The sequence below is a fragment of the Cynara cardunculus genome, assembly GCF_001531365.2.
Source record: "Cynara cardunculus var. scolymus isolate 2C chromosome LG 5, CcrdV1, whole genome shotgun sequence".
Taxonomy (NCBI): Eukaryota; Viridiplantae; Streptophyta; class Magnoliopsida; order Asterales; family Asteraceae; genus Cynara; species Cynara cardunculus.
In genome coordinates, this window is record NC_037532.1 from 12,218,535 (window position 1) to 12,232,205 (window position 13,671).

General features: G+C 31.8%; 1 protein-coding gene across 1 annotated transcript; it reads right to left on the reverse strand.

The window, feature by feature from the left end:
* Nucleotides 1-212: 212 nt before the first annotated feature.
* Nucleotides 213-10,830, reverse strand: LOC112512366 (probable serine/threonine-protein kinase WNK5). The gene is made up of 7 exons (XM_025118288.1): nucleotides 10,197-10,830; nucleotides 6,016-6,281; nucleotides 4,765-4,988; nucleotides 4,379-4,536; nucleotides 3,458-3,776; nucleotides 1,660-2,022; nucleotides 213-944 (listed from the first exon to the last, which is right to left on the reverse strand). Exons 1-7 carry the CDS (start codon nucleotides 10,284-10,286, stop codon nucleotides 568-570), a joined length of 1,797 nt encoding a protein of 598 aa, XP_024974056.1. The 5' UTR covers nucleotides 10,287-10,830; the 3' UTR covers nucleotides 213-567.
* Between the last annotated feature and the right edge of the window lie 2,841 nt (nucleotides 10,831-13,671).

Consider the following 13,671-nt stretch of genomic DNA (forward strand, 5'->3'; position numbering starts at 1 on the left):
ATTCACCCCGACATATATTTATCGACAAATCAAACGTTCCGACGAAATTCTCTGTAGGTGAAAGCCTTTTGTTTTATAGTGATCATGTCCTAAGACAATGTGGGCACCATAAGTAGGTTTGAACTCGAGATCTTACTGTGGAAACTCCATCGAACCCCTTACCGTCAAACCATCCAATGGTTGCAATTCTATATGACTATACGTACCATTAACCAAAAGAAATAAAACAATAGAAAAGTATCACAAGTTTCATATTACAAATCATACCACATATTGAATATACTCAAAATTACACACCATACAATACAAATATCACACTAATCATTCAAATTCACAAATCTCACCATTCAAACCATCGTTTTTTTTGAATAAAAATTTGTTGTCTCCAAATCCCGTGTCTCATCAATCATGTAAATACATGTCATTATTTTATTAAATATAATGATGTGGTTTTACATGATTGTTGGATACTTATACGGAAGTGATCGACATGGAACTTGAGGATAATAGATTTTTATTCTTATTTCTATGTACAGTGTTATATTTTGACACAGTACCAATTGGAAGTCACCAAGTTGGTTCATGGTAGCCGATATTCTCGATAGCAGCAACGGTCTTGAACAACCGCCGCTTGTGAATCTCCGCCACCAACGATTGGTGGAGCAATTGGCTGCGGATATCAACGGCAGATCCTACACTCTTTATATTCCCAAATTGGCTCGTTTCAGGCCCAACTTTTTGCCTATTATTGCATCTTCTGTTCATTCTCTCTTCACCGCAAAACCTCATAAAATTCTTCGTCTTCCCAACTAGTCGTGGGTCTTGATTTGCATACGACATCGAACGATATTCATCTTCATCGTCCGAGCAGTAAGTGAAGTTGGAGTAGTTAAAAGAATTCAAGGAGCTTTTACAACTTGCATCATCATCGTTTAAGATATTGCCTGCATTTGGGTTAGTAAAGCGTTAAGGGTTTGTAAGATTGCCAATATTAGAAGATATATTGAACTATAAACTACAAAAAAAAAAAAAAAACTTTACATTACGTCAAATATGTCTAAATATTCTAATAGAATGATTTATGTGACTTAAGTTTACAGAACCAAACCCTTTGTATGTTTTGTATAAAAATGCAAAAAGTTGATAAGGTGTTTTTGGGTGTTGTAAGTTTAAAATGTGCTATTAGCATTTTTATATGTTATTATTAGAATAAGTGTTCTATAAAATGTTTTCATATGACGCTTCTCAAAAGTGTCATCGAATGAAGTAATATGACACTTTATTTCAAGATATCCTAAAAAACTTGTTAGAATGTCTAAAAGAGTTCTTTCAACTTATTGTAATGTTTATACATATGACTCACAATTGTTTGCTCCTATAAATGTTCTTTAAGACACTTTTACAAGTGTCTCATAAAAAGATGTGTTCATAAGACATTTTTCAAACCTGTCATACGAAAAAATCTAATATGACAATCTATTTCAAAAATATCCTGAAAACATGTTATGACACCTAAAAACATCATATCAACTTATTGTAACACTTTTACATAAGACACACAATTGTTAAGTTCTATCTTATAAAGCTATTAGATCATTTAAGACATAAACCGATTTTCTTCTGTTACCAATAAAAATCACTTCTTGAACTAGGGTTTACCTTTATTCCAGTGATCAAACGTTGAAGAGATCATGATACTATCTAATTGATCCCGAACTGCATCGAGGCTTTGCAGAGAAGCCTGAGATGATGATCGCGAGTGAAAAGGGTTCAAATTGTTTTCATCATCATCTTCATCCTCATCATAGCAAAAACTATGATGATGATGATGTTGGTTTTGTAGCGATTCCATGGATCCTTTCTTCCATTTCGGGATTAAATTTGCAATCTCCGTATCAATCATCTTAGCAATATCAAATGGTTCCCAGTCGTTAATCTCCAATTCTTTCACCATTTCAGTAGCAACATCATTCGCTGTATCGCTCTCAATGTCAAAGGGAAAGTATATGTTCCTTGCTTTACCTGCAATCTTAAAGATTTTAGCGTGCAACTACCAAGTAGAACAATATATTTGACAACTGACGCTACAACAAAATCAGGTTTAATGTCTAAATGTATGTTTTAAGAGACTGTTTTATAAGATCAAATAATTGTGTCTTATGTAAGGGTGTGATAATAAGTATACAGGACGCTTTTACACTTTTTAACAAGGTTTTCAAGACACTTTTGAAGTAAAATATTTTATTACATTATTTGAAAAATCGTTTCTAAAGACAAGTGTCCTGTGTAAGAAGATGTGTTAATATGACACTTCTCAAAAGTGTTCTATAAAGAAGTAAATAAAGCACTTCCACTACAACAAAATTAGTTTTATACGACGCTTAAAATGTGTAAGCATCATAATATAAATTATAAGAAAATTAGATTTATCTCCTGAAATAGCTAAGTGTCCTAATAGATTGGCTTGTATGAAATAAGTTTATAGGATCAGTCAAAAAAGCGTCATATCTAAAATACAATAAGTTTATAGAATGCTTTTAGGCATCATAATAAGTTTTCCAAGATATTTTCCAAATAAAATGTCTTATTAGCTATTTTATAAATAATTATTTGAAACAGTTGTCTTATAAACACAAATGTCCTATAAAAAGATGGGTTTATAGGATATTTCTTAAAAGTGTCCTATAAAATAGCTAAATGACACTTTATTTAAATAATACCCTAAAAACTTGTACGACGTCCAAAAGCGTCCTATAAATTTATTAGATAAAACACTTTATTATTTTGTCCCATAAACTTAAGTTATATAAAACACTCTATTAGGTACACAAAAATATTTTAGACGTCATATAAACTTAATTTTATTATAGTGATAATAGTTTATGGAACCAAACTATAAAACATCATATCTAAAAGTGTTACAATAGGTTTATAAGATGTTTTAGAGAGCTTTAACATATTTTTTTGGACGTATTTAAAATAAAACGTTGTATTAACTATTTTTATAAAACAATGTTAAATATCCTATAAACCCATCTTTTTATAGAACACTTGTGTTTATAAAATGTTTCTTGAAATAGTCTTGTATAGACTAATTAATATGACACTTTATTTTAAAAGCATTCCCAAAAACATGTTAACACACTCAAAAACGCCTTACAAAATTATTGTAACACTTTTAGTAGGATGTTTTTTTGTTTATCAACTTAATTCCTATAAATCATTGGACGCTTAGACATTGTATGTGTCCTAGACCTAATGTTATTGTAGTGTTTGTTTAATTTTTTTTGTAAAAACTCGTTTAAGGCATCCAAAAACACTATATAAACTTATTGTAACACTTTTACATAGGATGGTCAAGTATTTGGTGCTAATAAAAGTTACTCTTACGACATTTTTGGCATCCTGCAAACCCAATTTTGTTTAGTGTCAACTGATATTAATCTCATTTACGTACCAGTTTTATCAGATATAAGTACTTTGAGGAAGATTGAACCATCTTCTTGGTTCATGGTGCCTGTGATGGTCATATCAGTAGATTTTTTTCGATCATTAATGGGTAACGAAGAAACCACCTTTTCAGGCATCGAAGGAGGGTTTTGAGAAGGCATTGTTGAGATGACCATCAATTGATCGGAATGGTCTTCAACAACAAGGAAAGGTTCCATCAACAGCTCTCTAGCAGACGGCCTACTCGAAGCATTTTCTAAGCATTTTCCTACAAACTCTTGAGCTTCAGCATCTTCGATCTCATAGAATGCTTTCGGCAACTTTCCCTGAAATATTCACATACAAAGATTATACATTTTATCTATTGACATAATATATATAGTTCAAATCAAACACATTACGTACTTGAAAGTTAAAACCGCTAAATATGATCAAAACCCATCAAACGTGCATCACTATCTATTTGTACTAATTACAATATTTAGGCAAAAATTTGATTACCGGAGACCCTACACGGCCACACCGAACCGTCTGCAATGACAACAATATGAAAGAACATTTTTTGGCTCACTCAACGACTATTCACATAAATGGCAAACAACCTTCAATAGTTTGGTCCACTCACAAACCGAAAATGATTCATCAAGAGCCACAAATCTGACTTAGACGAAGTTTTTTTTTTTTTTTTTTTTACCAATTTTCCATTTCATTTACGAATCCATATAAACAAGCAAATCATGTGAAATTAGTGGTTTTGGGTTTTCACACCTCTATTTTGGGGATTAAATCTGTATGTTTTAATGTCAGTTTTTAATTTTGAGATTTTTCCCCGACTTGCCAAAGGCCCCTTTGTAACCTTGAAAATCATCGAATAATATACGAATTTCTCTACAACGTGCATATATGATTATGAGATAAATAAGCATACCGAAGTGACTTTCTTGTAAATCTGAGCCGGATTGGAGCATTCATGGTAAGGATATTTGGATGTAAGCATTTCCAAAACACACATGCCGAAGGAGTAGATGTCCACAAGCTCGTTGTAGGCTTCTTCGTACATTTCCGGTGCCATAAATTCGGGTGTGCCTGCTTGATATAAAATTAAGTAATTTAGTAAATCTGCAATGCAGAAAATAAAAGCGTGAAAATATGTGAAACCCCATTAGATTATTTTCTAAAAGAGCTCATAAAGAAATAATGGAGATTCCAACACATATTGAAAAGAATTTGTTCGAGTTTAGCTGATGTGGGACTTCAACAAAAAGAAAGAACTATAATTAGTTATCCGAGAGTAGCAGAGTTGAGAAATATTGCCTATGACGCTATGAGCGTGTTGCGATCCACAAAGAGTGGCTGCTAACCCGAGATCACCGATCTTTACTTGACCAAGATGTCCATTGATGAAGATGTTATCACACTTAAGATCGCGATGGATAACAGGAGGATTGTGACCATGCAAATAAGCTAGGCCTTCGAGGATCTGGCGTGCCCAATCCTTGATTGCTCGTACGTGTACTCGCTTGTATTTTTGTCGATACCTGCATAATCATGTTCGAGTAGGCACCCAAAAAAGTTATTCCTTCGATGATGTTTATTACAACAAAATAAGTCACGTTTTAATAGAGTACTTAATGCATTACAACAATATCAGGTTTATAGAACGCCTAAAATATTTAAGTGTCCTTTTATAGGACCAAAATACAAAACGACATATCTAAAAGTGTTACAATAGGTTTACAAGACGCTTTTGGACGTCTGAAAGTGTTGCAATAGGTTTATAGAACGTTTTTGACATTTTAACAAGTTTTTAAGGCGCTTTTAAAATAAAAGTATATTATTAGTTATTTTGTATGACACTATTTGAAAAATTGTCTTATAAACAAAAAAATATCATATAAAAAGATGGGTTTGTAGGATACGTCTCAAAGTTTTTCTATAAAATAACTAATATGACACTTTATTTTTAAAACACCTATTAACATTTTAATAAACTTATTGTAACACTCTTTGATAAGACATTTTATAGTTTGATCCTATAAACTTAAGTTCTATAAAGTATATAAGTATGTTATTAGGACGCTTAAACATTTTAACCGTCCTATAAACTCATCTTTGTTGTAATGATGGGAATTTAAATTTATAGGACCAAAAATGTGTCCTACGTAAAGGCTTTACAATAAGTTGTTAGAATGAAGTTAAACGACCAAACAAGTTTTATCTACGAGGTTAGACAACCTAATAGGACAAAAAAAATTGCATCGTCTTATTAGTCCCTTTGTATACACTTTCCAAAAGGTCTTGTAAAAAGTTCAATATGACGATATACTTTTTGTGCCTTATTGGTTGCCCACCCAACTAAAAACTTGTTATGTCACCTGACTTCGCACTAACAACTTGTTGTAACGCCTTTAAATATGAAACATATACAATTTTTTTTCTATAAACTTAAAATCTCATTAAACACTGATCTATTAGGACATTCAATAAGGATATAATTGGAGGTCCTAAAAGACCAAATTTCTTGTAGTCGGTTAAACACGTAAAAGAGAGATATAATGTTATTACTCTCTGAGGGTGCCAGCGGTGAACATCTCTGTTATGAAGTTAAAAGTCCGTTTATCAACATCGATCCAAGACGTGTAGAATCGCATTATGGAGGTGTGATTGAGGTTTTTGAGAAGATGGACCTCGGAATATAGCCGTTGAAGTTCCTCAGGTGATCGGAAAACGTCGTTGAGTTTCACCTGGTTCCATGCCACTTCCATTGCTAAAACCTCATCAAATGCCTTGTAAACTGTTTTTGTTGCTCCTTTTCCCAGAATTTCTTTGAACTACAAGCAACATTAACATCTCATTTCTTAGATAAAATGTTAAAAAAGAACTCTATTCTTTAGATAACATATTTTTTGAAGTAAATAATATTATATATACGATAAATGACGTTATTTAACCAGAGCTATTCTATAGGCTCGAATCTATTAATTCTTGATTTCTTTCAGATAACATGGTATATATCTAGTATTTGGGTCCAACTAGATCCAGGCAAAATGCCTTCTACAAAATCGATAATCGATAAATTTCATAACTTTCCCTACAATGAATTTGGCTTTATATCAATTCGAGATATATATAATAATTGTGGGCCATTAAGTTTATGAGGCTGATTTATTGTGATCACAAATTGTCGGGATTAGTTCAAGCGTAGCTTGAGACACTCTTTCCAAAAAAAATTGGATATATAAGATGACAAACATGTCTAAATGTCCAAATAGATTTATTTACATGATTTAACTTTATAACACCAAATAATTATATGTCCTATATAAGAGTGTTATTGTAAGTTGATATAGAGAGTTTTTGGGCATTCCAACAAGTTTTTTCAGACAATTTTTAAATAATTCGGTCATATTAGCTTTTCTATAAGATGAACTCAACTTTTTTAGGACATTTGTTTTCATAAGACAAATTTTCAAGTAATGTGATATAAAAATACTAATAGGACAAATTATTTCAAAAGTTTCTTAAAAAAACATATTACGACGCCCAAAGCGTTCTTTCAATTTATTGTGACACTTTTACCTTGAACAAATAGTTCTCTGCTTATTCTATAAACTTATACTAGAACAAAATCGGGTTTATAGGACACCAAAGATTTTAAGTGTCCTAATAGACTATTTTATAATACTTAATCTATAGAATCTAAAAATATATTATCATATCTAAAGACGTTGTAATAATTTTATGAGAGGTTTTTGGATATCTTAACAAGTTTTGTGGAATTTTTTTATTACAAAATAGTGCATTGACAATTTTACAAGACACTATTTGAAAAAGTGTTCTATAAAAGAATGGGTTGATAGGACACTTTCTCAAAAGTGTTCTATAAAATTGCTAATGAAACGTCTTATATTAAAGGTGTCCTAAAAACTTGTTAAGACGCCAAAAAACGTTCTATAAACTTATTACAACGCGTTTAGATAGGATGCTTTATGTTTTGGTCCTATAAGTTAAGTCTTACAAAGCAGTCTATTAGGACGCTTAAAAATTGGTGGCGTCGTATATACCCAATTTTGTTGTAGTGTTAAGTCCTAATATCCTATAAAACAATCTATTAGGACATTTAAACATTTTTGACATTTTATAGAGCCATTTTTATTATAGTGTTTCGAGCTACTAATCATCATAATAACACCCAAAAGATTTCAACCTTAATTTTGCACTTCTGCTTTGTCATCTATTTCTTGGTGGGCATAGTGTCAAAACTTGGCTGAATCAGGACAAAAAAACTGAAATCAACCTACTCAACAAAATGGGTTTTATGATCTCGAATGGCTTTTGGGTGTCTTGATGGAGTACTAAATAAAACTTACAGATTAATAGCGTCAAGAACGATGTCTTTTACAATAATGTTATTATAAGTTAGTAAGATAATTTATACGATTTAACAAGCTCTATGAAAGAAGTTAGACAATCTAATAGAAAACCAAAAAACTAAACCGTATTTTTAGTCTTTTCACTACAACAAAATTGGGTTTATAGGACGTCACCAATGAATAAGTGTCCTAATAGACCATTTTATAAAACTTAACTTATATGACTAAAAAATAAAGCGTATCTAAAGACGTTATAATAAGTTTATAGAATGTTTTTGGGGGTCTTAACAAATTTTTTAAGACACTTTTAATAGAGAAAACGTTGCATTAGCTATTTTATAGGACACTTTTTTAGAAAACGTCCTATAAAACTCATCTTATTATAGGACACTTGTGTCCTATAAAATAGCTAATACGGCATTTTTTTATAAAAGTATCCTAACAATCTTGTTATGATATCTAAAAGCGTCCTGTAAACTTATTACAACGCCTTTAGATATGACGCTTTATTTTTTGGTCCGGTAATTTATGTCCTATAAAGTGGTCTATTAAGACGCTTATTTATTGGTGGCGTCTTATAAACGTAATTTTGTTGTAGTGTTTTATAGAACATTTTTACAAAAATGTCTAATGAAATAAGTTTTATAAAACAGAACTAATAGAACACTTTTCAAAAGTATCATATAAAAATATTATATGATGATTTTTATTTCTTGAATTATCTTAGATTGCCTAACTTCATCTATTAAACTTCTTAAGCCAATTAATTAATTAATTAACTTTGGGCTAATACCTTATTATGATGTCATTATATATATGAAATGCATAGACGGTTACAAACTCAAATAAACGGAAAACCGGTTTAACTGTCCGAATAACATCCCTACTTAAAAATCATATTAAATACTTTATTAGGTACTAGACCTGTAGGGGGACCTGTATACATTCGATAAAATCACATGTGATTTGACCATTCTTTTATTTTTTTTAAATAAGTATCATTCAATTCCCTATGAACTGGTCTCTCTCTATATATATATATATATTTTGGAAACGACAATTCTTAAAAAGAAAGAAGCTAACCAGAGGGTAACAACAACAAGAGATTACATCGAATTGAGACATGAAGAAGGGGACGAACTCCACTCAACAAAATTTTCTGACTTTCTTAATTAGACACCTATAAATCATCCATCTAAAAGAATTAGCAACGTCTCTCTATCTCTCTCTCTCTATATATATATATTAGAATACTTATATTAATTTGGTAGGTTTGTGTTATGTGATCCAATCAATGGTAAAACATCAACATCTTACTTTCTTGATAAGGTCCAAAAGATACTAATTATATTTGAGAAACTAAAAACCACAACTTGATTAATTATAATTTATAATACATTATTGCCGATAATTAATTATAATAGTGGTCAACTCTTTCTATGACATGAGCAGTTTTTTTTAATAATAATATTAAATAAATAAATAAATTAAATTATAAAGCCACCTTTGCAGAAACCAGCAGCCATACCTATGATTATTTTAAAAGTAGGAAATTTATAAGAAAGATTCCTACTTAAATTTTTCAGAATTTATCGTTAATGATAATTACATCATATTGATTTGTCTACATGCATATTTAGATTATGGGTATATTTGGCAACCTAATTGTTAGTTGATATGGTATTGCTAGTTAAAAACCTAGTTATTGGTTTTTTAAGTTTGTTGTTAGTTGATAAATTAATCACGTTTGATAAAAACTAGACAATAAACTAGATGACGATGTAAAATGATTTATAGTGATAGATTTGTAGTCATCTATGTAAAATATAAGAAACGTAATTAGAAAAAATTGTAACAATATGTGGAACTCTCAAGATTTACTCACTAAAAGAGCTCTTAAGGAGAGCAGGAGAAGGGTTCCAACATATATGGAGAATTGAAATGGTCTAAGTCTAGCCGATGTAAGATGACTCTAACACACCCCCCTCTTCCTGGCTCCATCTGAGGCTAGATGGGTACAGATTGTGCCACTAGGTGTGCGTCGAGTCCGTATAATTAATGGTAGACATTAACATTGATACCATGTGAAAGTATATGGAACTCTCATATTTACTCTCCAAAAACTCCTTTAAAAAATAAAAGAGGTTCCAACATATATGGAAAATAAATGGTTCAAGTCTATCTGATATGGAACCTACCCTAACAAAAATGGAAAAAAAAAGCTCTGAAATTTATTGAAACCCTATATACGTAACTTGTTTCAAACAGATGAATGTATTACAATTAAGGGTTGATAGTTAATTAATTCAAGAGTTTTTTCAAGAAAACTTAACACTAAATAATTTAAACCCAATATATAAACCAAAAACTTACACGTCCATATCGAGCGGATGGATCCATTTCTGCGTAATCAAGTTGTGATTTTGCTCCACGAAGAGAATCATTGGACCAAGATTTGTTCATGGTACGTTTTGGACGTGATAGCACGAGCTATTAATTTCTTTGTAAAGTAACAAGAACCGGTAACTAATTGACGTCTAAAATACTACGAATTTAATTATCAAGAAACAAGAACAAGAAACAAAAAAGAGAACTCGCTATAAATAATAACGTAGAGAACTAAAGAACGATGGATGATTAAGTGCTAGATAATTGGAGGCCTTCCTTCGTGATTTTCGTAAGGGAAAACGCCAAAAACGAGCCAGAAAAGCATGGAGTAATCAATCCTAAGCATTATCCAACCCATCACCCCAGAAACAATCTTTTTCGAAGCCATTTAATCTGATTTTATGAACCGGAAAAAGACAGAAGAAAATTAAGTTGTTTTTTGGTTGATGATGACTAAAAGAAATTAAGATCTAAAAGCTGAAATGATCACAAGATAATTGACCCCTGAATTTGAAGAATCTGTGGCCACGTTTTGGTAATGCCATTTGTTGTGCAAAAAGAAAAGATTCAAAGAACTTGAAATCTGAATTGGACAGACAAAGAGGATCTTTATCAGATGCAAAAGAGATGAGAGAGAGAGAGAGAGAGACGACTTTGAAGATGGTGGAAACAAAAAGAGTTGGTAGGTCTGTATGTTTGCAACTACTTGATATAAGAAGAGATGATGTCGTAGGAACGGAGTAGAAACCGTCGGAAAATGACATAATACTGATGTTAGTTTAATAGGTAACATTTTGGGTTTATTGTCTAAGGGAACATTTACCAAACACTTACTTGGTAAGTATTTATCTTCATCGGGTGAAAATGAAAAGGGCCAAGAATCTTACCGGGTAAGAGCGATGAGAATGATGAAGAGTCTTACCCGGTAAGTGACGATGACGACTCTTACCCAGGTGAATTGTTGCATTCGATATGTTTTGATGTACTAAAATTTTGCGCATCAAAATAAATCATAATGTTGACTCCTATTGGTAATTTGCTTACCAGGTAAGCAATTGAGTAAACGGTCCCTAAAGGTAAGGGTTTTTTTTTCCGGATAAAGGGTTTGTTTGATTACTAACTTCATGATCTAATGGATCAGTCGAAGTGAGTATAAGCAGAACTATAAACAAAGGTTAAGAACACTAATAGAAATATCAATAGTTGTTTTTTAAACTAATTTCAAATATAGATTGGTTTTATGACGCTTTTTTGTCTTGTTTAATTATGGTTCTTTTAAGAAATGTCAAAATGAAACCAATACTGACTTTTTTCCTTATAGGAACGTTATATATCGTGTGAGAATAACAGTTATGGTAAGCATGGAGAGAATGTATAAGAGCATTTGGATATATAATTGAATTTGTTAACTTTTTGATCTAACTTTATTTCCAACTACATTTATCTACCTTTATTCTTACGTTTAGTCAATTTCACGAATTTTTACATACTTTTAATCATTTTCATATGCATATATTTGCTAAAGTTTGGTCATAATGATAAAAATAGATAAATAAAAGGTAGAAGAAAGTATATCTTGATGATGTGTATGAAGGTTTTGTTATCACCATAATTCTAATTCTCACCGGAAGTCAACCATATATATATGTATATACCGAAAATCAAAGACAAACCGCGTAAATGTTGCAAACTGTGCAAACTAATCCTGACCCTCCATGTTGCCAGGGAATTTTCATGTTTTTTATATCATAATGGTATTTCCGTTAATATCTATTATATGCTTGACATATCAAACCATATAAACACTCTTAGGTGGCGTTTGGTTCATAAAATTGAATCTTTTGTAATTGGAATTTGAAGAAATTGAAATTTAATCAGGTTTGATCATGTGTTAGGTTGACAGAAATTGGAATGAAATTTGTCAAAAGAATTGAAATCTGTTTATTTGGTTCGCTAAATATAAGTTTAGAATTATAATAAAATAGTGGTAAATTATCAAAATACCCATTCATGATATGTTTCATTCTTTATTGCTTAATTCATAAGTGTTATATAGTGATTAATAATAATAATAATAATAATAATTGATGGAGGTGGCAATGGCGATAGATAGGTGGTGGTCATGTGGTGGTAGAAGCAATGTTGGCAGACGGTGGCACTGGTCGCAACGACTGCGATAGCAGTGTAGTAATGGTAGTGGTGTCGGTGGCAAGGTAGCGGTGAAAGTAATGTGGTGGCGACCATGGCGGTGGTGGTGGTGGCAGGAAGGTGGTGGCAATGGTAGCGGTGGTGTGACAGTAGCAATAGCAAAACAGTGGTGAAGGTGATAATGGTGACAGTGGTGATAGTGACAGTGACGATGGCGGCGGTGGCGGTGGTGGTGATGGTTGTGGTGGCCTTGGTGGTGATGGTGACAATAGTGGCGATATCAGTGTTATGGTGGCAATGGCAGTGGTCGTGATGGTGGTGGTGGTGGTGGTGTTGTCGACAATGGTGGTGGCGGTGATGGAAGCGACAATGTTAGTGACGATCGTCATGGTGGTATGGAATATATTAGAGTAAATATAAAGGTATAATAGTCTTTCTTAAAAGATCGAGTGAAATGGAAGAATTCCTTACTGAAACTCAAGGAATTTAATGTAACACCCCAAACTTCCACATTTTCATATAAGATGTACTTCATAAAAAAGAAATACAATTTACACCACAAAGATCCCACTAGTACAAGAAACTTATATACATAATTTACAACTTAAAAATTCCAAAAGAATGTTCTTGTACAATCACATGTATAAGAACATGTATCTTTAAAATACATCAATCAACAGGTTGATCTTCAAAACATCAGATAAGCATATTAGAAAAATAATTACATTTCTCCCTTCCCCTTATTATCCCTTGACCCAGCCGAACCTGCAATGCATATTTTAAAACACAAAATGAGAGTTAGACCAGTAGATAAGTGAGATACCCCTTTCTTTGCAATTACAGGGCAAAGATCACCAAAACTTGTTTAAAAATTCACATTTGAATAGCCAACCACTTTAAAATCAAATATCATTTCAGTAAAACAAAACTGCAAGTTATAAAACGATCTTACCACATAAAAAGAAATACCACTCAGGTTCTCACAGACATTTGAAATACAACTCTTAGAGCTCACAAGTCACAACTGATTCAAGCTTATGGTCTCAACTTCCTCGATCATATAAAAGAGTAACAATAAATAAAAATCACCAGAGTTCTTGGTTATTATCATAAGCTTTTAAGATACCACCAGATTTAAGTTTAAATGAAACTGATTAAATAATAACCAACGACCCTCCGGGTTTTAATTCAAATCACTACTCTTTGAAATACTCAAAATATGATATCCCAAAATCATTTGAAAACACGGGCAATTAATGCCTCTAGCTATAAGCCATTTTCCTCTTGTTATATCAGAATCAATATATCTAAT

What these genes read in the sequence shown, in the direction of transcription:
- LOC112512366 (XM_025118288.1), bottom strand. Translation starts at nt 10,286, where the DNA reads ATGAACAAATCTTGGTCCAATGATTCTCTTCGTGGAGCAAAATCACAA. An exon ending in ACACGCTCATAGCGTCATAG is followed by an intron (nt 4,537 to 4,764) that starts GCAATATTTCTC and finishes TATATCAAGCAG; the next exon opens with GCACACCCGAATTTATGGCA. An exon ending in GTTTGATCACTGGAATAAAG is followed by an intron (nt 945 to 1,659) that starts GTAAACCCTAGT and finishes ACCCAAATGCAG; the next exon opens with GCAATATCTTAAACGATGAT.